The sequence below is a fragment of the Camelina sativa genome, chromosome 6 (assembly GCF_030686135.1).
Source record: "Camelina sativa cultivar CO46 ecotype springtype chromosome 6, ASM3068613v1".
NCBI lineage: Eukaryota > Viridiplantae > Streptophyta > Magnoliopsida > Brassicales > Brassicaceae > Camelina > Camelina sativa.
Window position 1 is genome coordinate 1068468 of NC_141885.1, and position 26352 is coordinate 1094819.

At 37.9% G+C, this 26352-nt stretch overlaps 2 protein-coding genes and 2 pseudogenes across 4 annotated transcripts; 2 read left to right on the forward strand and 2 right to left on the reverse strand.

Moving 5' to 3' along the window:
• Positions 1 to 6167: 6167 nt before the first annotated feature.
• LOC104789986 (defensin-like protein 8) lies at positions 6168 to 6808 on the forward strand. The gene is made up of 2 exons (XM_019246548.2): positions 6168 to 6338; positions 6491 to 6808. Exons 1-2 carry the CDS (start codon positions 6269 to 6271, stop codon positions 6658 to 6660), a joined length of 240 nt encoding a protein of 79 aa, XP_019102093.1. The 5' UTR covers positions 6168 to 6268; the 3' UTR covers positions 6661 to 6808.
• Positions 6809 to 15668: 8860 nt separating this feature from the next.
• On the reverse strand, positions 15669 to 20288 carry LOC104789988 (uncharacterized protein At2g02148-like). Of its 2 annotated transcripts, XM_010515674.3 has the most exons (9): positions 18120 to 20288; positions 17743 to 17896; positions 17556 to 17652; positions 17122 to 17478; positions 16861 to 17023; positions 16665 to 16785; positions 16525 to 16587; positions 16196 to 16435; positions 15669 to 16112 (listed from the first exon to the last, which is right to left on the reverse strand). In XM_010515674.3, the coding sequence occupies exons 2-9, from the start codon at positions 17890 to 17892 to the stop codon at positions 16011 to 16013; spliced, it is 1293 nt and encodes a 430-aa protein (XP_010513976.2). In that variant the 5' UTR covers positions 17893 to 17896; positions 18120 to 20288; the 3' UTR covers positions 15669 to 16010. The 2 variants fall into 2 exon arrangements, with proteins under 2 accessions (XP_010513976.2, XP_010513975.2); XM_010515673.3 differs by having other exon boundaries at positions 15669 to 16435; positions 18120 to 20281.
• Positions 20289 to 20346: 58 nt separating this feature from the next.
• On the reverse strand, positions 20347 to 23245 carry LOC104789989 (putative pentatricopeptide repeat-containing protein At2g02150 pseudogene; annotated as a pseudogene). Its single transcript, XR_015560232.1, has 2 exons — positions 20666 to 23245; positions 20347 to 20577 (listed from the first exon to the last, which is right to left on the reverse strand). The product of XR_015560232.1 is annotated as a putative pentatricopeptide repeat-containing protein At2g02150 pseudogene (transcript).
• Positions 23246 to 24554: 1309 nt separating this feature from the next.
• Positions 24555 to 25777, forward strand: LOC104793831 (vacuolar iron transporter 1-like; annotated as a pseudogene).
• The last annotated feature ends 575 nt before the right edge of the window (positions 25778 to 26352 follow it).

A 26352-nucleotide genomic window follows, 5' to 3' on the forward strand; every position in this document is an offset into this window, starting at 1 on the left:
GGTTCCTGAGAAGTTTGGAAGAGTTTGGGAAGGTTTGGAAGCGGTTTGGAACGGAGGTTCGTCGTTCGGCTTCGTGCAAATCGTGTCTGCGAAGGTGGTGTTGATCAACACCAGTTAGTGTCGGTCGACACCATGTTGGTTGAGTGTTGGTCGACACCGACTTAGTGTCGGTCGACACCAGTGACGTGTTAGCGTCGGTCGACACCGACTTAGTGTCAGTCGACACCAGACTTAACCGAGTCTTGTTTTCCTGGTTTGTTGTGTTGTTTGTGTTTTGGTTGTTGGCTTTAATAATAGAATCTCATTTGCTTGTGTGTATAGCCCAGTAGATGGGAGGATGACCTCACTGAGTGTTTATTAAATACTCATGCATCTCAATTTGTGTTTGCGGTGCAGGTAAAGGCAAAGTGTGAACGTGGAATCAAGGCGATGAGAAGGAGGATGATCTAGGGTCTCATTTGTGTGTTGTTGGTTATTTATGGTTATGTGTTGGAACCTTGGTTAGAGTTATGTTAGGTTGTTGGATATATTGGTTTGGAATGTTATTGTATTAATGATATGTTGGTTTGGTATTGTTTGTACGTCTCCGCTGTGTAAGATCGTTATGGCTGGTTTAGATGATGTTTTTGTGGTTTGGGTTGATTTAATTAAGTAGTATGGATGCTTAATTATATATTGTATTTAAAAAAAAAGGGGTCGGGTCGTTTCAATTTGGTATCAGAGCGTACACGGTTCTAGGATGGTTATGTGGATGTTGTAGAGCGGTTTAGGGATTTAATTGGTTGAATTAATCTCTATGTTGATTGATACTTTATGTTGGGTGATGAAATTGATTATGAGTAGTTAGTCAATTTGGTTGTTGTATGGAGTCCTAGCATCATCCTCTTCGAGCCTTCAATGAGATTCCATGGTAAGATGTGTGTGTGCTCTGTGTGTGATTTTCAATAGTGTGCTTAGCCTTCTGTTCTGTTAGTGCAGAGATGGTTAGAGAGTGTGCTGTTGCTGGTCGTGGTCGAGGGCGCGAACGTGGTCCTGGACGCGGACGTGGTCGTGGTAGGGACAGAGTCCCAGTTGTTAGCGAGACTGTGGACCAGAGTGTGACAGCTGAGGGTGTTGACGAGTCGCATGGTTTCTAGGAGGGGTCCATGAGTGTGGCCGGTGAGGGTACCGATGGGACCATAGGCGCTGAGGGGGTCGGTGTGGGCGGTGTCAGTGCCAGAGTGGCCGGTGATGCTAGGGTTCCAGGTGTGGGACTCCCAGCATGTGGAGCCCCTGGGGGAGGCGTTGATCTTGCAGGCTTGTTGACACAACTGTTAGTGCGGATACCAGATGTGGTACCAGCACATGCACAGGCAGTACCGCCAGTGGCTGCGGGGGTGCAGCAGCCCGTGGCTACGGATGCGGGAGTTCATTCTCATTATTTCAGTATGATGAGGGAGATGAATAACATCAATACTGAGCGGGTTTCGGGTGGTACTGATCCTACTGTTGCAGATGCATGGAGGACGAGAGCGGAACGTAACTTCCAGTCTCTCAGATGTCCTGAGGATTTTTGGGTGGACATAGGGGTCCACCACTTGATTGGCGATGCTCAGTTGTGGTGGAGATCAGTGGCTGCTAGGAGAGTGCAGAGGGAGATGTCTTGGGTTGACTTCGTCGAGGAGTTCAACCGCAAGAATTTTCCTAGAGAGGCATTAGACCGGTTGGAGGTGCAGTTTCTAAAGTTATCTCAGGGGAATCGATCGGTACGGGAGCTGGACTTGGAGTTTAGTCGGCTTCTGATGAATGGTGGTCGGGCGATGGAGTCTGAGGTGGCTTAGATTAGGAGGTTCATGAGGGCGCTTCGTGAGGACTTGAGGGTCCACTGCAGAGGGATGAGTTATGCTACAAGGGCAGAGCTAGTGGAGACTGCAGCTTTAATAGATGATGACTTGAGGGGGAAGATTGTGGTGGTTAGCCCTACCGTTCTGACAGAGGAGACATTGGAGCCGAGCGTTCCGAGCAAGGGTAACAAGTCAGAACAAAGAAATAAGATTAAGTGGGAGGAGACGTCGGTGATAAACCAATGCGGTCAAAGATGCTACGGGTGCGGGAGCATGGATCACAGGTTGGCAAGCTGCCCCAAGAGAAGTGGGACGCAAGAGAACATTCGAGTGTGCTTTTATTGCAAGGAGGTCGGACATATCAGGCCACATTGTCCAAGGTTACAGCAGTTGACAATGAGAGGTATGCAGCTGAGGGAGGGGCCGGGCGCCAATCCCGGAGTTTAGTTCCTTTATGTTTTCATTGGTTCTGTTAAGCTTTTGCGTTTTGGAATTGTAGACGTTTGTTGCATTTGAGAATTTAATAAGATGATTAGTTCTTATGAAATTTTGATGCGTAATGGATGAATGTTTATGTGATTTGTAAAATGGAGAGAAATTCTTGATATAGAAGTTTCTATAAGTGGAAAGTTTCCAAAAGATGAAATTTCTAAAAATGGAAAGTTTTAGGGGAGATAGAAGTTCCCATTTTTAGCGTTTGCGAGCCTTGGAGGGGCTTGTGTGGCCTTTTTGGCGGGCTGTTTAGCCAATTGTGTGGCCGCTGTGCTTACTGGTGTTGTTGAAGAGGATTCATTAAGATGATTGATTAGTTCCTATGGAATCCTGAGGTATATTGGGTATATAAATGGAAAGTTTCCATGAATAGAAATTTTCTAAAAATGTGAAGTTCTATGAATAGTTAGGACTTGTCTATTTTGGAAAGGGTATGTGAAACACCGGAGTTGCGGCTTGCAAAGCATTTGATGCGGTGAATCAGAATATGCGAACGTATGGTACTTGTTTGTTTTATTACGCTCGTATTGATGATTTGCTGTGGATAATTGCCAAGCAGAAAAAGCTAGTTATGGAGATTGCGGTTGCAAACAAATAGAACGTTTTATGAATAGTTAGAACTTGTCTATTTTTGAAAAGGGCGTGTGTAAACACACGAATGGTTAAGATGTGTTAGAGTTGGTCTGATTAGTGGTCATGATGGTGTTGATATTCCAGTGAGGGAATATGGTGGTTGGTAGGACATTGTGATGTTATACGCAAACCACGGGAGGTGGTTCCGGTCAGGAGATGCTTATAGACATTAGGACTTGTTTGCTCATGAGGAGATGATTAGTTCTCCTGGGGGGATGATTAGTTCTCCGGATGAGATGATTAGTTCTCCTGAGGGGATGATTAGTTTCCCTAGTGCACTGCAGGCTTGACGGGTTGCTACCCTGAGAGCGGCAAAGGAGATGATTAGTTCTCCTAGGGGATGATTAGTTCCCCGGAGGGGATGAGTAGTTCCCCTGGTACCGAGATCTCGAGGGTGATGATCCGAGAGTGAGACGGTATGCTCGAGGACGACAGTCTGAGAGTGCAGGCGGTGTAGTTCGACGGTTGCAACCTGAGAACGTATGAGTGAGAGAGCAAACAATGTATAGGATGTGGGTATGAGCATAGTGGTTGGATGAGACCTCAGAGGTCGGGTTAAATCTCATGTTGTTGTATTGTGCTGACTAGTGAGGTCAGGGTCGAGTGGACTGTTGGGTCACGTGAATGTGCAGGCTGTTGCGACAGTTGCACGGAAGGCCTTGGCTGATGATGTTCAGTCCGGTCGGAGATTGTGTGGGCGTGGTGACGATTTCACGGGGTTCCTTGGTGGAGGGACGATGTTGCGGGATTCGAGGACAAATCCTTATTGGTGGGGGAGAATTGTAACGCTCGCGAACCAATTTCTAGAATTTTGGTTAGGGTGTCGATCGACACCACTTGTGGTGTTGGTCGACACCGTTTTTTGACGGTTCGATTGGTTCGATTTTAATCGTCCGGTTTGCGTGGTTGGTTTAGGAGAAGCCCTTAACTCGAGTTTAAAAGGGGAACTCGACTTATTTCGTCCTTTTAGGGTTTTTGGAAGAGAAGCAGAGAGAAGAAGGAGAAAACATTTTTGAGAGAGATTTGTGAGATCCTGTGCTGTTCTAGAGAGATCTATTGCTGTGGAGTGAAGATCTTGTGCTAGGAACAAAGGAGAATGTTTCTAAGTGTTGGATTCGTCGTTGTCGAGTGAGAATCTTCCTGCAAAAGAGGTGAGTGCTTGACCATGGCTGATTTAAGCCTGATATCTCTGTTGTTTTGGCTGTTTCTTTGTGTTTGTGGTGTTTTTCTTGTGTGGGTTGGTTGTTTTCATGTTCCCATAGGTTCCTGAGAAGTTTGGAAGAGTTTGGGAAGGTTTGGAAGCAGTTTGGAACGGAGGTTCGTCGTTCGGCTTCGTGCAGATCGTGTCTACGGAGGTGGTGTCGATCAACACCAGTTAGTGTCAGTCGACACCATGTTGGTTGAGTGTTGGTCGACACCGAATTAGTGTCGGTCGACACCAACTTAGTGTCGAGCGACACCAGACTTAACCGAGTCTTTCCTGGTTTGTTGTGTTGTTTGTGTTTTGGTTGTTGGATTTAATAATAGAATCTCAGTTGCTTGTGTGTATAGCCCAATAGATGGGAGGATGGCCTCACTGAGTGTTTATTAAATACTCACGCATCTCAATTTGTGTTTGCGGTGCAGGTAAAGGCAAAGTGTGAACGTGGAATCAAGGCGATGAGGAGGAGGATGATCTAGGGTCTCATTTGTGTGTTGTTGGTTATTTATGGTTATGTGTTGGAACCTTGGTTAGAGTTATGTTAGGTTGTTGGATAGATTAGTTAGGAATTTTATTGTATTAATGATATGTTGGTTTGGTATTGTTTGTACGTCTCCGCTGTGTAAGATGGTTATGGCTGGTTTAGATGATGTTTTTGTGGTTTGGGTTGATTTAATTAAGTAGTATGGATGCTTAATTATATATTGTATTTTTATTTAAAAAAAACGGGTCGGGTCGTTTCAGTTTGGCGCACCAATAACCTACTGGTGAATTTAGATGATTAGTTTCATTTCCACGGTGAGGGTTTAGGATTAATGCCTTGCAGGGCCAGCTTGGGGTAAGTTGGGGTGGCTAGCGGGGGCTAGTGGGGTCCATGGGAAGGATTGTCACATAAATGATATTGTTGGGATATACATTATGGAAGATTTGTACCATTACATGGCCTCTAGTCAAAGGTTGCAAGTAAGCACTAGCTCATAATATTTTTTTTTTGTCAACTCCTAACTCAGAATTTATTATATTTATTTTTATATGTACATCATTTTTATGTTAATTTTTTATTTAAATGAAAAGAAAGAAAACAAATAAAAAAGATAAATATATATATGTGAAGGAAACACTATTTCAAAGCACAAGATAATAGAAGAATCTACTTTAATTAGAATAATATCATAAGATAATATCTACTAATAATTTCATGTTAATTATGTTTATTAAAATACAGAAATACATTTTGGGAATATATGGTATATGTGATAAGAAGACAAAATAAATATTGGAATGCTTTCTATATTACAACTATTTTTAGCTTAAGATAATTTGCTTTTTAAAAAATATGTTTCTTAATTACAATAATATACTTCAATCAAATGACATAGATAATGATGTATTAAAAGTTTTTATTAGAAAACACATGTCAAAAAAGATAGATTAGTAAATAAGGATCTTAAGGGATATCGAAATGATACAGTTGGAATATATATTATGGAAGATTTATACTGTTACATAGCCTCAAATGTGGGGTTGAAAACAAGCCCTAGCTCAGATTTATAATCTAAATATTTAAATGTACATCATATTTGATGTTAATTTTGTATTTAAATGAAAAGAAAGAAAAAACTAAAAAAGAAAATGTAATTAAATAAATATGTAAAAGAAATATTATTTTAAAGCACCAGGTAATAGAAAAAAACTACTTTAACTAGAATAATAATATGATAAGATAATATCTATAATAATTTTATGTGAATTAAGTTTATTAAAATCAGAAATACATTTTAGTATATATGGCATATGTGATAAAAAGACAATATAAATATTGGATACTTTCTATGTTGCAGCTATTTTTAGCTTAAGACAATTTGCTTTTAAAAAATATGTTTCTTAGATATAATAACATACTTCAATCAAATGACATAGATAATGATGTATTAAAATTTCGTTTTACAAAACACATGTCAAAAAGAGGTATATATATCATAGGTTAATTTTTAAGAGTTGTTTATCAACAAATTTTAAATATTATATATAGTGCCACCAACAACACTTTTTCTTCCAACAAAACAATTAACTATTTTCAACGATCTCTTTAAAATATTCATACTTTCTCTCTCCAAAAATGAAGCTCTCTAACCGTGTTTTTTCAGCCCTTCTCCTTATCTCTTTTATCATTCTTGCTACCACTACAGGTACAATACTCATGTCATGTTAGAGTATCAAAATTATCATACATACAAGTATGTGAATTTAGTTGTTATATCGTAATGAATATACATTTTTCTTATAGACATTAATTATTAAGTACTAACACATATATGCTCAAATGTTTTTATATATATAGAGATGGGTTTGGCGGATAAAATATGCAAGACACGGAGCGACCGTTTCTCAAGTGTGTGCTTTAGCAGTAACAGTTGTGCCATCATATGCCAACAATTCGAGAAATTTGAAGGCGGTCAATGCGAATTCGATGGAGTCTTCCGTCGTTGTTTATGCACCAAAGCCTGTTAAAGACTATCATAATATTATCAAGATTCACTTGTATTTCAAACTTCTTCCTTCAATAATTGCTATGTGGTTGTTGGAGAATATATCTATATATCTTGAATTACAGACATTCCTTGTTAAATTTGGGTTTTTAATATTTTATTTTCGGATTTCTTTGTTCTTCAAAATAACTAAAAATAATATAAAATATATAAATTAATTAAAAAATATATTTAAGCATTAAAATAAAAAGTTTCCTTTTATTTTAATCAATGTTATATTCAAAAAAAAAGCTTATATAGATACTTTCTTAGACTAACTCGTCGTGTTTAAATGATTGCAAAGTAAAAACTGAGGATCGATATACCTCCCATGATAAACGTATATATCGAAAATTTGGTGATACCACATTTTACAACATCGTTTGCAATTCTTCAAAATCTAATTCAATGGCACATCATATTCTTATAATCATGTATTGATTCCGCAGAATACATATTTCATTTTTTGGTCATAAACATATTACATAGCCAAAAGCATATATTAGTGTAACACATCTGAATTAATCAAAATTAGGAATACAATTAGGCTAACCACTTCCATGTCAAGTGAACTGGCTCAGACTTCCCCAACCTAACATAAATTTGTGCCGCAAAAGAAATTCCAACCCGAGAAATCAAGCAAAAAAATGTCTATCTCCACCATATCCTGAGTCTCTTAGAACCATACTCTGAACAGAAGGTTGATGTCTCTCATAAAAATTGAGCTCCATATTGGTCGAAATTTTTTGCCAGACTAGTTGGCTGCGAAAAGTCAAATAAGTAAATGAGGACTTTAATGGAGATCGAAATGAGAGTTGGGATATATATTATGGAATATTTGTACTATTACATAGTGTGAAAAATATTGATTTGACCACCTATATAGTATATAGAACTTATCGTTTCTGTCAAGGATATTGAGAGAACTCCAGAGTTATGCATGCTTGAGATAAAGTAGTTTCAGGATGGGTGACATTCCGAGAAGTGATTGTCGAACTGTACGAGTAAGGACAAAACACAGGGAAAAATTATGTGGTGATTTGTAGGGAAGGTAAAAAAATCTTTAAAGTCTCCTGGACGTAGCAAACCGACCGTCAGATATCGGAAATTGAAGTAGATTTGGTTTCATCATTGTTGGTTTATTAACCTGATCGATTTATTGATTAACCAAAATGATGGTTTAATTAATTATTGGTTTAGCTATTTTCTTGTTTAATTTAATTAAACCAAAGAGGCCTTAATTCTTGTATACAAGGTTCGACGCTTCTCTTCTTTTTAGTTGTAGAGGTTTGTCGTTGTTGGTTCCTCAGAGAAAGAGAGAGGGAGCTCTTGGTCGATTGTGAAGGAGAAGGAGAAAGAGATCAACAAAGCTTTTTATTAGAGAGAAGGAGAAGGAGAAAGAGATCAACAAAGCTTTGTATTAGAGAGAAGGAGAAGGAGCTGAATCGTTAGGCTTTGGGAGAAAACAGTTGCGACATAGCAGATCAAAACTCAAAGGTAACGAATTTGGTAGAGTTATTACCAAGACTTTCATAGTCATTCTCCTTTTTACAAAAGTATATTTGGATTTAAATTCGATGAGTTATTGGCAGTTTCGTGAGACACGTTTTCTCAGACACCAATTGGGACTATCGGGTATTGGAACTGATATTGTGGTTTCGTATGGTTTCTGATCGGCACGAAATTTGGTAGGAAGCTTTGTGACGTCTAGGGGTAGGTTTTCACCAGAGGAATTTGATATTTAACGCTTTGTTTTAATATTAGGGTTTCGCCTTTAAGACTGTTTTTTTTTTATGTTTCTGTCCAGTTTGCTTCAAGGTTGCTTTTTGTTTTGTGATTTGTTGTATGACGTTTCTGGACTGGTTCAGACGCGAGGAGAGTTTTTTTTCTGGTTGTACTTGTTGTTATAATTAAGGTGAGTGTGTGACCATGAGCTTATCTGAGCGATTGAGTTGTATGACTTGTTTTGTGTGGTGATGTATAGATGTGGTGAAATGTTATCAGATGTTCTGTTCAATGGCTGGTTTGTTATGTTTTATTTGTGGTTGTACTCTTGATTAGCTTGTGTGTATAGCTCGTAGATGGGAGGATGATCTAGAGTCTCGGTTATTGTGTTAGGGTTATGTTATTGATGTTGGAACCTTGGTTAGAGTTATGTTAGGTTGTTGGATAGAATGGTTATGAATGTTATTGTATTGATGATATGTTGGTTTTGTATTGTTTTTATGTTTCCGCTAAGATTATTGGTTGTTGCTGGTTAATGATGAATTGTGGTTTGATTGGTTTAATTAAGTAGTATCAGATGCTTAAATATATATCGTTATTATTATAAAAAAACGGGTCGGGTTGTTTGAGGATCGATCTACTTCCCATGATAAACATATAGATAATTTGGTGATGCCACATTTTACAACATCTTTTGTAATTGGTCAAAATCTAATTCAATGACAAAACTTATTTCAATAGTCATGTACTGATTCTGCAGAATATATATATATTTTATTTCTGTTAATAACATATTACATAACCAAAAGCATATATAAGGGTAACACATCTGCATTAATCAAAATTAGGAACACAATTAGGCTAACCACTTCTGTGCCAAGTGAACTAGCTCAGACTTCACCAACCTGAAGTAAATATGCGCCTCAAAAGAGATTCCAACCCAAGAAATCAAGCAAAAAATTGTTCTTCTCCACTATATCCTGAGTCTCTTAGAATCACACTCTGAACAGAAGTTGGATGTTTCTCTTAAATACTAAGCTCCACATTGGTTGAAAATTTTTGTCGGACTAGTTGGCTGCAAAAAGACAGATAAGTAATTGAGGATCTTACTGGAGATCGAAATGATACAGTTGGGATATGTATTATGGAAGATTTGTACTATTACATAGCCTCCAGTGAGGGATTGCAAGCAAGCCCTGACTTAAAATTTATAATCTAAATCTTTATATGTACATCATATTAATTTGATGTTAATTTTGTATTTATATGAAAAGAAAGAAAAACAATAAAAAGAGAAATTAATATGGTGAATTAAATATGTAGAGGAAACACTATTTTCAAAGCACAAGGTAACAAAAGAATATACTTTAATTAGAATAATATCATAAGATAATATGTAATAATAATTTTATGTGAATTATGTTTACTAAAATACATAAATACATTTTAGGAATATATGGCATATGTGATAAAAAGTCAAAATAAATTTTTGAATGCTTTCTATCTTACAACTATTTTTAGGTTAAGATAATTTGGTTTAGAAAAATATATCTGTTTCTTAGACAATAACATACTTCAATCAAATTAAATAGATAATAATGTATTAAATTTTCTTTTTAGAAAACACATGTCAAGTGAGCCTGTCGCCTATATATATATCGCCACTCACTTCTTCCCTTCTTTTTCCTATACAACAATTAATTATTTCCAACTATCGCTATATAATATTTATATACTCTCTTTCTCTCCAAAAATGAAGCTCTCTCAATATTAAATGAATTCTTTCTAGTCAATATTGAATGAACTTTTTTAAAATTAAATTATTTAAATTTTCCACAAAACAATTTGCATCTATCCATGATAAAAATAACCACAAAAGAACCAGAACATAAAATAGCTACAAAATTATAGGTATAAGTTTTTCCAAAATACGTGTGGTAAAATCCGTTGCTAGTTTTCCATGAATAGCCACAAGAAGAAATTCTCAAGTTGCGTCGAAGGTCACTTTCAGTTTGACAGGAGATTTCTCCAAAACCCTGAGGTAAAAGGAGCCATTGCCAAAGCTTGGAAACATGGAAACAGGAATACTGGTTTCAGAGTTTCTGAAAGAATAAGGGACTGTAGGAAAGCTCTCAGTGTATGGAAAAAAAGATTAGTGCAAATTCTCTTGATAAGATACACCAGTTAGTGTAAGTTCTAGAGAAAGTTCAGTCTGAAGGGTGAATTAGCAAAAGCTTATAGAGCGGAGGAAGATTTATGGCGTCAAAAAAGCCGACAAAAGTGGCTTAGGTCATGTAATCGTCATTCCAGATTTTTTCCATGATTCTGTGAGAGGAAACAGATCAAGGGTAAGGATTGAAATGCTGCTGGATAGTAATGGTACTGCTCAAAGATCTAAAGCCGCAAAAGGTGAAGTTGCCTCTGCTTATTTTAACATCCTTTTCAACCCATCCAATCCATCTTCCTTTCTCAAATGGTTTCATGACTTTAAACCCAAGGTTACCCAAAGTATGAATGAGGAACTGATTGAAGAAGTCACAGCGGAAGAAATTAAAAATGCGGTTTTTCCATTAAAGCTTCAAGTGCTCCAGGTCCTGATGGGATGCCAGCAAGCTTCTTCCAACAATACTGGGATACCGTGGGGGCTCAAGTAATCAAGGAGGTTCAAAAATTCTTTGAAAGTGGAGTGTTCCCCATTGACTGGAATTACACTCACATTTTCCTCCTCCCAAAAACTCAACATCCGACAGAGATGACAGACCTAAGACAAATAAGTCATTTGCACAATTTTGTACAAGATCATTTCAAATATCTTGGTTAAACGATTGAAGCCCCTACTCCAGAACATTGTCTTATTAAATCAACCGGCCTTTGTCCCCGAAAGACTGATCTCGGATAACATAACGGTAGCACACGAAGCAGTGCATAGCCTCAGTGGTAAGAAATTGATGTCTGATAATTTCATTGCAGTGAAAACCGACATGTCGAAGGTTTATGATAGAGTCGAGTGGAGTTATCTCATATCTGTGTTAGCAGCTTTAGGCTTTCACCAAGTATGGATTAAATGAGACCAATGGGTAATGAAATGTGTCTTGTTTGTCAATTATTCTGTACTAATTAATGATCAACCGTTTGGACTCATCACTCCCCAAAGAGGTTTAAGACAACGTGATCCTCTATCTCCCTTTCTTTTTGACCTATATACTGAAGGACTCACTCACCTGCTCAACAAAGCACAACTCGAAGGAAGATAAGAAGGTATCAAGTTCGATGACCAAGGCCCAAAGATTCATCACCTACCCTTTGTTGATGACAGTTTGTTCATGTGCAAAGCGGCTTTGGAGCTAAGTCATGTCCTCCAGGCTATTTTGAAGAGGTATGAAAAAATCATGGGTCAAGGTATCAACCTTCGGAAATACTCAATCACGTTTGGGGTAAATGTGAGCAGGGATCTTAAAAGAGGTATCCAAACCAAGCTGGGTATCCACAAGGAAGGGGCAAGTACTTACTTAGAAATGCATGAGTGTTTCTATGGTTCAAAAGTGCAGCTTCTCGGTTGTATCAAAGAAGGGTTAAATCTAAGTTGTCTGGATGGTATGTTAAATCTCTATCCCAAGGAGGTAAAGAAGTCTTACTAAAATCGGTTGATTTGGCGATGCCTGTTTTTGTCATGACTTACTTCAGATTACCTAAAACTACATGTGCAAACCTTGCGAGTGTGATGGCAAATTTCTGGTGGAACAATGTGGAACATGCAAATAAAATCCATTAGCAAAGTTGGGAGAGGCTGTGTTTACCAAAAGACCAAGGAGGAATGAGCTTTAGAGTCATCGAAACCTTTAACCAAGCTCTGCTCTATAAACAAGCCTGGAAGATCGTCAATACCCTGATTGCCTCTTTTCTAAGGTGATGAAGAGTAAGTACTTCCCAACCTCTGAATTCTTACAGGCTAGAATTGGGAGAAGGCCATCCTTTGCTTGGAGAAGTATATTACATGGGAGGGATCTTCTAATCAAATGTTTAACCAAAAACATAGGTAATGGTAAAACCATTAGGGTGTGGATGGATAACTTGATTGAGGATGGAGAGCTGACACCGCCTTGGAGAAAGAATAACTTTTTTAACCCCAATCTTAGAGTGTGTGATTTGATTGATAGAAGAAGACGAACTTGGGATCTCCAAAAACTCGAAGATCTTTTTTTACCGGCTGACATTCAGAGAATCATCAAAATAAAACCGGTCCTGGATCAGGAGAATTTCTTTTCTTGGTGTTTCAATAAGAGTGGTGAAATTACAGTCAAATCGGCTTATTGGCTAGTCTCCCAATCAAACAATACAGTCATCATAATCCAAGCAAATCAACTTCCATCCATAAATGTCCTGAAATCCCAAATCTGGAAGGTACACACTGATCCTAAACTTCATGTTTTTCAAAGGAAGATCTTGTCTGGAGCTTTACCTGTGGCCTTGGCTCTAAATTCTCGGGGTCTACATATCGATGAGAGATGTCAGATATGTGGGTGTGAAGGTGAATCTATAAACCACATATTATTTGTGTGTCCCATAGCGAGACAAACCTGGGCTGTTGCAGGAGTGCCTTCGCCGGAATTTGGATTCCACAATGGGTCGATATTTTCCAATTTCCATTATCTTCTTACAAACCAGGAAAACAAATCTTGGCCAGAGGAGGTAAGGAAATTTTTTCCATGGGTCATGTGGAGATTATGGAGGAACAAGAATCAGGTCTCTTTTGAAGGGGAATGCTTCTCAGCTATTAATTCGGCAGGAAAAGCAAAAGATGATTGGTTTGAGTGGGTAGAAGCTCAAAGAGTCGAAGAAGAAACCATATTGTCGGAAGGCAACAAGCAAGTAACTGGAGGTGTCAATCTCAGGGGTGAGGTCAGTCAAACCGGAAAGTTGTGGTTGCACCCACCTAAGGATTGGCTAAAGTGTAACATAGGCACTTCTTGGTCAAGAAGAAATGAACTGGCTGATGCTGCTTGGGTCTTGAGAGATCATGAGGGTGTTGTTCTACTCCATAGTAGAAGGGCCTTCACAAAGTAGCTGACCAAAAAGAATCTCAGTTCATGTCTCTCATCTGGGCTATAAAGAGCATGAGAAGTCACAAAGTTGATAAAATGATTTTTGCTCTACAAGATAAGCTCCTGGTGGATGTCATTAGTAGACCTAAAGCGTGACCATCTTTTAGATATCAAGCGATGGAGGCCATTTTTTCTTTGCAAGCGTTCAAGTTTTGGAGAATTATTTTGGAAAATTCAATCTCAAACAAGGGAGCCATTCTAATAGCATAGAGGGTTACAGATGACTGCAGGATGCAATAGCCTTAAACCATTTGATTTTGACTTTTTTGGTAAAATTTTTTTTGTATAAGCCTGTCTTTACTCGGAGCATAAGAGTAGCGGTAAGTATGTGTAAGTTTCAAAAACAGCTTTGTTCTCCAATGGGTTGTGAAACCCATACTCTTTCGATATCAACATAATTCCAGTTGATCAATAAAAAAAAGCCACATGAAGAAACAGCTACAATGCTATAGCCCAACATTTTTGTTGTGGATTTCCGCTGCTACAAAAGTAGCCACCAAATATGCTTCAAAGGTACAAAATATTTTGTGGTTTTAGATATATTTTCTTGTAGTATATATAGTGTTACCAGCTTATTCTTCCTAAACAACACTTAATTATTTCCAACGATCTCTCTAACATATTCATAATTTTTTTTCTCTAATAATGCAGCTCTCTCAACATGCTCTCTCAGCCCTTCTCCTGATCTCTTTCATCTTTCTTATTGCTGCTGCAGGTTCAATACCCATATCATGTTATATCTAGTATCCAAATTTTCATACATACATAGATGTAAATTTGGTTGTTTATATCGTAGTATAAGTTTTTGTTATATATATATATATACACTACTAACACACATAATCAAATATGTTTTTTATATAGAGATGGATATGGCGGATAAAATATGCAAGACACATAGCAATTGTTTCTCATAGACAGGCTATTTTTTTGTAGTGTGTGCCTTCATCTGCCACTATATCGAGTGCATTGAAGGTGGTCATGTTTATGTACGAGAAGGTGTTAGACCATCATGATGATCAAATATTTTCAAGAACCAATAATATTTTATACATTAGTTCTTGGAGAATATATACCTTGAATTACGGGAACATTTTGGAGAACATATACCTTGAATAATTGCTATGTTGGAGAATATATACCTTGAATATATTACAAAATTCTTCCAATGTCTCTTTTCCCGGCAGGTATGGGAGGAACTAGTTAAAGGACTCCTACACAAGTTCGTAATGAATTGGATCAAACACAACGCTTTCTCTTGGGATATACTCTTCAGAACACTATTCACTCTATTTGGAGAGAGAGAAACGATAGAAGACATGGTGAACAACCGTCAACAACTGGGAAATTGGTGAAGCTCATTGACAAGAATGTGCGTAACCGCTTGAGCACATTAACAAACGGAGGAGATGAACGCATCCAACGCTGGTTTGCGGCCAGACTCAACATAAACTGATTTAAGTTTAAATTTTTCCTAGTTTTCAAAACAGTTCTGCATTAACAATGTAACAAAGTTTATTTTCTTTTGAATATAATTTAACATTAGATTCAAAAAGAATATATTACAAAAAACATTTTGTTGATTTGTGTTATGTTATCTTCTATTATCGGATTTATTTGTTCTCAAAAATAACTAAAAATAATATAAAATGAATAGAAAACAATTAAGACAAAAAAATCTATAATTTTATTTTTAGTCAATGTTATACAGTACAACCTCTATAAATTAATAATATTGGGACAAGAGAAATCTATTAATTTATAGAGGTTTTAATTTCTCGATAAATTAATAATTATTAATTTATAGAGAGACTTTCCTAATTTGGTAAAAAAAAAATTAAAAATAAGATTTAATGGTTATAAATAATATTTTTATAAAATCAATTACAATGAAAATAAAAATTATCATGTTTTGACGATAGCACTCAAAGGTTTTTATACAGAATAAAAATTAATATGTAGATATATACATATATTTAGATAATTTCATATAGTTATTAATTTATATTATTGATGGGACCATATATTTAAAAAGGATTTTCAAAAAAATATTATTTTATTATATTATCGAATAGTGTCCAAAATTACACTAGTAGAGAAATTTATTAATTTATAAAGGTTATTAATTTACCGAGTATTAATTTATAGAGGTTCTACTTCTATCTAAAGAGAAAATGCATATTTTATTTCATTTCATAGACTCGTTCATGCAATCGTTTTTAAATTATTACAAGTTACAACACCTTTTGCATTTCATTTTGTAATACATTTTTTTTTTGGGGCTCATATCACATCTTTTGACAAGAATTTCATGCAATGATCAGATATCAGCTAGGCAGAATATATAGGCATGTTACGTACATATTACATAGCCAAAACCATATAAACGGTAACACATCTGCATTAATCAGAATTAGGAACACAATTAGGTTAGCTACTTCTGTGCCAAGTAAACTTGCTCAGACTTCACCAACCGGAGAATTGAGCAAAGATCTGTCTCTCTTGACTATATCCCGAGTCTCTTGGAACCACACTCTGAGCAGAACTTGGATGTCTCTCTCAAGTACTGTGCTCCACATTGGTCGCAGAATTTTGCCGGACAAGTTGGCTGTGGAAAGACAGATGAACATATATATGCGGAATGGAGATCGAAATGATACAATCGGGATATATATTATGGAAGATTTGTACCATTACATGGCCTCCAGTGAGGGGTTGCAAGCAAGCCATGTGCTGTGAAATTGATGGTGACTGGTGGGTGAGAGATAGTTCAGGGTCACATTGATGGTTCTGACCGGGAAAATGTGTGGCTGCGTGTTGACTTTGGTAAATAGATTGATGATGGTGGTGGCTCTGGTGCATAGATTGGTGAAATTGATGAGACAAAGACGACATATGATGTTTGGAAGGAGAAGGAGGAGTGTGATGTTCCTGCAATTATGATTAATTTTGGATGAGCTCAAGATCATTAACATTAGAATTTGCCATAGTATGTAGATTCGGAAAGAGTATGCGCATACTTCATTCTCGGAGCGAAACCCTTGTGTATTGGCTAACGTTGAAGAGTCTATACCTGGAAATGTCTGCAAAACAAAACACAAACACACTGTCGCTTGTTCTTCCAACTCAAAGCTATAAACAGAGAGTTGATTGGTCTTACAGGCAAGCCATGGATGCTGGAGACAGAATTTTGACCACGCCTATGCTTGGGTCGAGGGCAATAGAATTTATAATCTCTCGCAGAGACAGCCACTTCATTACGGCCTGTTAACCGCTTAAACCTAGAGTGACAACATCCAATTATATGCTGAAGTAGATAACTCAGAATAGTAAACGTCTTGATGATGATTGCTCACCATTCAGCATCTTCAATAGGCAAATCATCTGGCTTTTCAACAATATCCAAACCATTGACCACCACGAAACGAACTCGTTTCTCGTCATGTACTACCAATTCTGGAAATCTTGTCCTTGTTTCAACAGAAGTCGCCAGTTCTCTTCTCTTGTACATGCAACTACCTGTAAAATATACCATAGAAGAGACAAATCAAACTAATGCTCCTCAAAACATAATCACACATTTGCAAAAAACATCAGAACAGATACAAAAATTGTACCTCTCTTAGGAAACTTCTTAGTTAATTTCCGATACAAGCCACCAGCTGCTTCAACAGAAACCCCAATAGTCTTTTCTCTTATCCCATTCAACGAAGCAAGCCTCACATTTGCTTCACCAGCTAAAGTCTCATACAAATTCGCAACATACATCAACGGTAACGCAAAACGCGGATCGCCTTCATATTGTATATCATCAGACTTCCTCTTGAGTTTGTAATTATTATCATCATCCCGTCCATCTAAAACCACATCAAGAACAAGCTTGTCCTCACAAACCTCAATCACATGTTGAGTAATAAAATAGTCCACGATGATTTGTAGAAATCTCGCTCTTGCTGATTCAATCGGTGAAATATCTAAAAACAAAAACATAACAAAATCAATGATAAACGAAATCCAAATACTGAGATTGATCCTTCCTTAGTAATAATACCTTCAATGCTTAACATGTTCTCCATGTTAGATCCACCTTCTTCAACAACTTCATTGTGGATTTGCATAGAGCTTCTATATGATTCATGCATACAGTCCTGAAAAAAACAAAACCCCAAATTTCAATTACACATAAACCCTAAAAAATAAAAGAATTGAGACCCAAAATTGAGAAATGTTTTACACACCGCGGAAGAGGAATCGCCGTCGTTATTCAAACTATCGTCGTCGATATCTCTCGCCGAACCATCAACGGAGTTAAGATCGTGGAGAGAAGTACCGATGTAGGAATCAGCTGATCCCAAATTGTAATGCTGAACTCGAACCCTAGCTCCCATCTCTCTTTTACCACAAAACAATACAAAAAATACAAAAACACAAATTCAGAAACGATTCAACCATTTTCGATTACAAATTCGAGTTGAGAAGATGCAGAATCATCTGGAGATTGCATCTTTCAAAGCTTTTTGAGTTTAACTCGACTGATCGTGAGAGCGAGAGCGAGATTAAACGGCTATACAAACCGGGTTCGAGACGAAGAGAGAATCCGAAGCTGAATCCGTACCTGGAGATTATCTTACGGTGACAGAGATCTCCGAACCTCGCTCTAAATCTCCCACACCTGTTTCCGAGCCAGCCTACACTCAGTATTGGAAACTCTCACAACTAATATAAGCAACTCTATTAAATATTACTGTAGTATACATTTTTATTTTTGTTTGGGCAACATAATATAAACTGAAAAAATATTACTGTAATAACCTTTTTTTTTTTTCGGTAGAAGATTAAGTTTTATACCAATTTTCATTTGTGAGAGAAGGTTATAGAGAATTACAGGGAGCAGAAAAAGACCAAAAAACTACAATGCAAAAAACAGAACAACAAGCAAGCACACATGCGTCCAAATTAAGAGAGGTGGGCGCGTGAATTCTACTCGCGGCTCTCTCCTCTTTCCTCCTTTCTCTTCTTCTGATCACAACTCTGTGCATCGAGTGAAGGTTCCTCCGGCGATTCCGGCGTTGAAGAGGAACTACTGTTTCATGGCGCTTTATCCGTAGTCCATTGCACCTACCGATGAGGTCACCAGATCGAAATCAAGGGAGTCTGTGGCGAGGAGAAGCTTCCGCAGGACAATTCCGGTAAGAGCTCTACCGGCGGCGTGGCTTTGCAGTTAGAAGAAGGTAGTTCTCGGCGAGGAATGAGAAAGATACAGCGGTTAGATCTGAACGGCTGGAGACGCAGGAGGTTTTGTCACAGCCGGTGGTTTGACGGGGGAGGTCTACCGCCGGAAAGGCAAGGCTAAGCCACCGTCGATGGCTGTTTAGATCTACTCCCTACTGCTCTATCTCTATCAGACTGAACCATGGCTTCCGGATTGTTAGATCGGTTTCTTCTTCCTTTTCTTCACAACTCTACGGTGGCGGGATGGTGATGGTCTTGTGTCACCTTCTCTGTTTGACTCCCGTCTTCCTGGCTCGCCGGTGGTCCTGGGCCGACGAGTATCCGCAACTTCGTGGGAAGGCGGCTGCACTAGGGTTCTCCTTTGCAGATTAGGGTTTCTGACTCATACCGGTTAGCTACCGGTTTAGTTTGATATACCCGGGTTAATTTTGGTCTTTGTTATCTGGTTTGGTTTGTTGTAATCGGACTGGGCCCTAAGGGGATAATTGTATGGGCCTATTCCGGAAATAGCCCATTGCGCATATATGTTTATAAATTGAAAGCCTTTTAACAAAAAAAAAAATAAGCAAGCACACAACAAAGCAGGGTAAGATGAGACGAGAGAAACCACCATAAAGAAAGACAAATGCAGAGCGCAACATGAACTCGAAATTGTCGCGAGCGTACGCAATCAAGGCAGTTTTCAAACCTAGTACCTACAACTTTCTCGATCATGAAAACACTCGAAAACTGTGGTTAAAAAACCACAGACCGGAACCACTATTGATCAAGCAAGTGACAACACTAGCGACTTGGGAAATGCTCATCATAATCCAATGTTGCTGATAGCACGAGAGATGAATAAGCCGACTCCACCTTACTCACAACATCAGACTCCCCTAAACACTTCCCCCAGGGGAGACAAAAGCTAAAACCAAAGTGGCCGAGCAATCGTCTTTCACGGTTTCAATCACCATGTCTCATTAACTCCTCCCACTTCGCCAAAGTCGCAGCCTGAACAAAAACACAACAGACAACAAACAACTACATACAAGGCAACAAAAACTGGGCCACCAACAGAGCCACATCAAAGCCTCAAATGGATCCGCTTTGAAACCTCCACAACACCACCGCCGCAGCCGCTCTGAACAGCTACTAAGTGATTCCCCACCATGAAGCTCCGCACCAGAAAGTTGCCACCACAAAGAGCTGCAGGAGATCGATTTATCCAGACCGAAATCGCGCCGGGAAAACCCAAGCCGAAGGCTAAAAGAAGAAAATTTGGTGCCGTCTTCAAGCTCCGTCACGTTCTCTTTTCATGCCGACGATAACGGAAAAACAAATCTGAGATCTCTCCGCCTCTAACTCAGCACTTTGCCGTGAAAGTAGAAGAAGCAAAAGAAAAAAGAGAAACAGGGGAAGAAAGAAGAAGAGAGACCGGCGTAGGTGCTGTGGAAACCACCTGACGCCGGTCACCGGCGGGTTCAATATTTTTGGGGGCGGCTAGGGCGAACAGAATTGTAGAGAGAAGAGAGAGAGTTACAAGCTTCTATAAATTACTGTAATAACCTTCTCTATGACTAATTTTGCTTAATTTATATAATTCATCTTCTTAATGAAAAAATAGATAATTTGTTCAAACCTAAACTAAATTATTCATCATCAATAAGTGAAAATTACATTTTGGGTGAAAAAAAATGTACACAGACCAAAACTGGGGATTTTTTATTGGTTCCTCATTGCAACAATACAAAAAGAACAAACAATGAAGAACCCTTAAAACCCATCTTCAAGCAAATTGATTCATAATCTTCAGTTCACTACTTTCTCATCCTTTTCATTTAGCTTCAGAGACTTGAAGTCTGCAACAAAAAGACTTAATCTACCTTATCACATAGACTCATCTCAGATTTTAGTAACAAAGCACCCAATATTGGATCAGTTTGGTACCTCTGGTCTTTTCGATGAACAATATATTCGTCGATAAGCTTTCTCTTCGGATTAGTCCTGAACCATACAAGGAAACTGCAGCCGCCAAGATTGTTTTATGATAAATCTTTTTCAGGAGAAGCTTCGGCTGTAGACTCCGTAGTCTGGTTTCTTGTTCTTTAGAAGAAACAAGATTTGGATCCGAATATCAGAATCAGTCTGATAAGAGCAAAAAGGTTGCATCTTTCGAGTTCAAATGTGCGGGAGTGCATCATCATCGTCACTGGTCAAGAGCTGATGCTTCATCAGATAACTCTGCAACTCTACAGCTTCGAGTGTACATCCAAGCTCATAGTGTTTCTTTAAGACACTAATACACAAAACCTCATTAGGGAGAATCCCTTCCCCAATCATTTCCTTGAGGAAGGATCTCGCTTTCTGCAACTGATTGCAATGTGATAGTCCCCAGACTAATGAAGTGTAAGCAAGCAAATCAAGCTTCATACCAATCTCAGCCATTTTGTCTCGTATAGCCAAAGCCTCTACCACATTCCCTTGCTTAAATTTCCCATCCATTAACGATGTGTAAGCCGTTCTGTCCGGAACCAGACCCTTCTGAACCATATGTTCAAACAGAGTTGTCGCAGCTTCGACTTGATTATTTTTACAGAGACCATCAATCATCGCAGTGTATATCGCTGCATTAGCTTGTAGACCAAAATCATTACTTATCCTCTCGAAATAATCAATAGCTTTAGAAACTAACTTGTTTTTGCACAATCCATCAATCAAAACGCAGAATGTAACAACTGTGACCTCGATATCAAGTTCTAACATCTCGTCCAGTAGACGCAATCCCTCAGTGGGGTTTCCCGACTTAAAGTAAGCATCCATTGACGTGGTGTAGATCAGTGGATTCGCTTTGATTCCACATTCCTTCATTTCATTCATCACTACCTTAGCTCCCTCTATCTTCTCTAAACCACACAAACCCCAAATGAAAGTTCCATAGAGCAGCAAATCCGGTTTAATACCTCTCCCCTTCAATTCTTTCAGAAGCTCTAAAGCTTTGTCCATGTTTTTTGCCTTTACAAATCCATGAATGAGAGCATTGTAACTTGCAAGATTTGGAATCACACCGGCTGCATCCATTTTCTCAAAAAGTTCTTCAGCTTCTTTCATTCTCTCCGCATCACAAAGGCCATCGATCAGTGTAGTGTAAGTGACCACATTCCATCCCACACCCACCTGCGACATCTCATTAGCCAGCCTAAAGGCATCTGAGAGATTACTGATTTTACAATTGGCATCAATGAGAGATGTATAGGTATATTCATTAGGCACAAGACCAACCCTTCTCATGTCAACATAAAACTTGATGGCTTGTTGCATCATACCCTCCTTGCATAAAGCATCAACCAAAGTACTGTAACTCACAACATTTGGTTTCAACCCATTTCGCTTCATCTCCCTATAAAACTCCAAACCTTGAGGTAATTTCCCAAATTTACAGAAACAATTGATCAGAGCGTTGTATGTTATCACATCAGGCACACAGCTCATATCCTTCATTTCCTCGAAAAAGCAAAGCGTATCATCTAATCGACCAACCTTCCCAAAACCATCAATCATAGAATTATATGTGACAGTGTCTGGAATCAAACCTCTAAACTTCATTTCATTAAACAAACCTCTAGCAGCTTCTACATCTCCTTCTTTACACATACAATCTATCATTATGTTGTAAGTAAACACAGTCGGTCTCGCACCAGCACCAATCATGTCTTTAAAAAACCTCTTCACCCCATCAGTCTTCCCTAATTTGGCAAACCTGTGCAATAAACCATTGCAAGACCTGGTTTTTGGGAAAACCTTAAATCTCTTCATCTTAGAGAAACACAGGATAGCTTCCTCAAGCATTCCTAAATCAATCAAAACACTAAACAAAGCATCAAACACTCCAAAACCAGGCACACACACATTCCTCGTAGACCACAGAAGATCAAAAACATCGCAGTCATCAGCCTTCCTAGACAAAACCATCTCTCTAAGGATACTATTAGCATCGTAATACATTCTAGCACAAAACAGAATGTGAGCTACTATACAGTACGATTCTAAGGTGTGGTTAAACCCATCACGGTTCATCGACCATTTGAAGAATTTGAAAGCTAATTTCGGGTCTTCTTTCAATTCAACGAGAACCCTCGGAACACAAATCGGAGCTGATTTCAAATCAAGAAGCTTTTCGATTCCGGGATCATCCTAGAGATCATTCTGAACAACTTTACGGATCCAATCTCTATCGAAATCGTCGGAATAATAAGTAGAAGCACCACCACCGCTTTTGCTAACGAAAGGGTATCGGATGATACAGAGAAAGCTAGTGAACCAAACGAAAGGGCAAGAGATGAAGGAAGATTGAGAGGGAGAAGATAGAGGGAAACAGAGAGGGGATTGGATTTGAGAGAGAGAAGAGGAGCAAGGGTTTACATGGAATCTACGATTAATGTGAATAAAGTTGCGAAGGGAATAGAACATTTTCACGAAAAGGTTTTAAAAAAAGAAAGAATAAGAAGAAGAAACTAGGGTTTATGAACTATTTTTCCGTGACTATTTTTTTTGTTTGTAAAATATTAATTTAGTGGGCCTTTTGCTGCATAGGCCCAAAATTAATGTTTTCACTCAACAGTTCATATCTGTTTATTTATTTTATTTTCGACATGTTTTTAACTTAGGATTGATTATTAGATAGATAATCAAAAGTTTTGTGACTTATAAGAGTGTGAAATTTTTTTCTTAAATTAATTCGTAAATACGTAAAGTTGATTGGTGGAATAGACAGTTACTCAATTATGCAAAGTGCGAACAACAATAATGCTAAAGTGGGATTACAATATTCATTTTTTCAAAGTGTAAAAACAATAACAGAAAGGAGGAAAAAGACATATATCATCAAAAACAGATTAGAAAACAAAAAAAATCAGAAATATTATGTTGTACTTAGTTTGTACCATAAGTTTAGTTACAACATCATATAATTTAGTTACCATATTTGGTTGCAAATCAGTACTTATATTTGTGACTATATATTTGGTAACAAATGAGACCTAATTTGTGATCAAAGTTTGTTACATTTAGTTTAGTCACAATATTATGACTTAATGGTAACATAATTATGACCAATTAAATTCCTCACAATTTTGTATGTAAATCGTCACAAAAATTGAGAGAGAGAAGAGGAGCAAAGACTTACATGGCGAGGGAATCTTCGATTAATGTGAATAAAGTTGCAAAGAAAACAAAACATTTTCACGAAAAGGTTCAGAAATAAAAGAACGAGTCTCATGGTTCAGCTCAGAGACATGGTTAGTGTTCCTCAAAACTATATGACGATAGGCTGAGGAAGAAAAAAAAGAAAGAAAGTAGGGTTTATGAACTCTGTCTGGGGTTTGTTACTTTTTTCCTTCGGTAACTATTTTTCTGTTTGGTAAATATTAATTTAGTGGGTCTTTAACTTACGGTTGATTATTAGATAGATAATCAAAAGTTTTGTGGCTTAAATGAGTGTGAAATTTTTTTCTTATATCAATTCGTAAATACGTAAACTTGATTAGTGGAATACACAATTACTCATTTATGCAAAAGTGGGAACAACAATAATGCTAAAGTGGGATTTTAATATTCATTTTTTCAAAGTGTAAAAACAATAATAAAAGGAGTTAAAAGCTGTTCCCATAAATTTCCTATTAATTTGAGGAAAAAGACAAATATCATCAAAACAGATTAGAAAACCAAAAAAAAATCAGAAATATTATGTTGTACTTAGCTTGTACCATAACTAAATAGTCCTAGATCATACAATTAATGATTATACATGCAAGTTTTCATATTTAGTCTTAGTGATCATATGGTACAAAGAAACGTGATTCAACAATGGGAGTTTAATGCAAGATTAAATAACAAATTTAGGTATCTAGCGGCCAAGAGCGAGGAGGATCATTACGCGAGGGAGATTAAACGAGAACAAGAAGAGATCGTGGCAGTTCCTGAGACTAGTAAGACCAAATTTGACTCAATCTAATTAATTAAACCTTCCTTAAAGAGAAAATTAAAAGGTGTAACACAGTTTACTATCGATATAAACAGAAGCAGCAAAAGTGGCAGAGATACTAGCACAATATGGAATAGAGCCACATGAATATTCACCTGTGGTTAATTCTCTTCGTAAGAATCCTCAAGCATAGCTTGATTTTATGATGAAGTCAGTATATAACTTCCCACTAATTTCATTACTATTTTTATCTACTATATCTCTTAGTTAGGGATAAAATCGAGGGATACTTTTAGTTTTCTGCAAAAAGCTGAGCTTTATACTTTCCAGGTGTAGACAAGATTCTACATGGTCCGACTTCCAAAATTTTACGTGATTGAGTTGGTCAAATTAAATATTTAATTACCATGCATATGCATACATATGTTCCTACTCCTACTATATGCATGTTGCATGTACAATAGGTTAGATTATAATTATTTGTTAAATTTGATTATAATTCCCACAGGTTTGAGCTGGGATTGGAGAAGCCTGATCCAAAAAGAGCGTTACAAAGCGCGTTCACGATTGCAATCACATATGTTCTTAGCGGTTTTATACCGCTACTTCCCTACAAATTCATACCGCATGCCATGTATGCGGTAGTGGCATCTGTGGTTATAACTTTGTTCGCTCTCTTCGTATTTGGTTATGCACAAGGGCACTTCACCGGCAGCAAACCCCTAAGAAGTGCGTTTGAAACCGTCTTTATAGGACCCATTGTATGACAACCCGCCCCGCGGACTCCACTAGCCCACTGCTAGCTGCTCCAACGGATCGTTCGTGGACCCTGCTAGTCCCCCGCTAGCCGTCCCAACGGATCCCAAGCTGGTCCTGCAGGGCATCGATCCTAAGCCATCACTGTGGATATCCCAATCCACTAGTAGGTTATTGGTGCGCCAGGCGTTCCTCGAACCCTGGTCCTCACCCTTTAACAACCTTCCTACAGGACAAGTTGCCACCAATTGACCTGCAAAGTGGTGTAAAGTGGTGTAACAAACTTCTCAGCGGCTGCTTTTGGTTTGGCTAAAGTGGTGTAACATTAGCAGCAGTGTAGAAACTAGGTTTCCACAATGAATTTGTTTAGTGAGGAAAACAAATTCAAGGAAGTAATCTCTTTAAGAAGTCGATCTAAGCTTGAAATCGGAAAGGGCTTTAGGTCTCTTAGGACTCAAGCTAGGGTTTTGCTAAGAATAATGATGAACTGAATTATTGTATTAGATCTTGGATCCTTTACAATGGAGAAGTCTCCCCTTATTTATACATTTCTCTAGATTACAGAATATATTAACTTTCCTTAAAGCTCGAACTAAGATAAGGAAAGTTGCTTCTTTCTTCGAGTCGGCCAGCGGGCGAATTGGGAAGTCGGCTCTCTATCTTCATTGATGGGCCTCCTTCTTCCGAACATTGCCTTAAATAAACATTTAATTAAGTTCTTAACCGAATTCTCAGTTAAGTAATCGAATTATCTTTCTAGTTTCGTTTGGTATGTTGGGGGTACTAAATCCCGCACCAACAAGCAGGAACAAAACTAATTATGTTGTGTTTAATGGTTTCTTTTTTAGTTTGGAACTTCTTTGTTGCATGCCTTGTGGTTATTATCACGCACAAACTT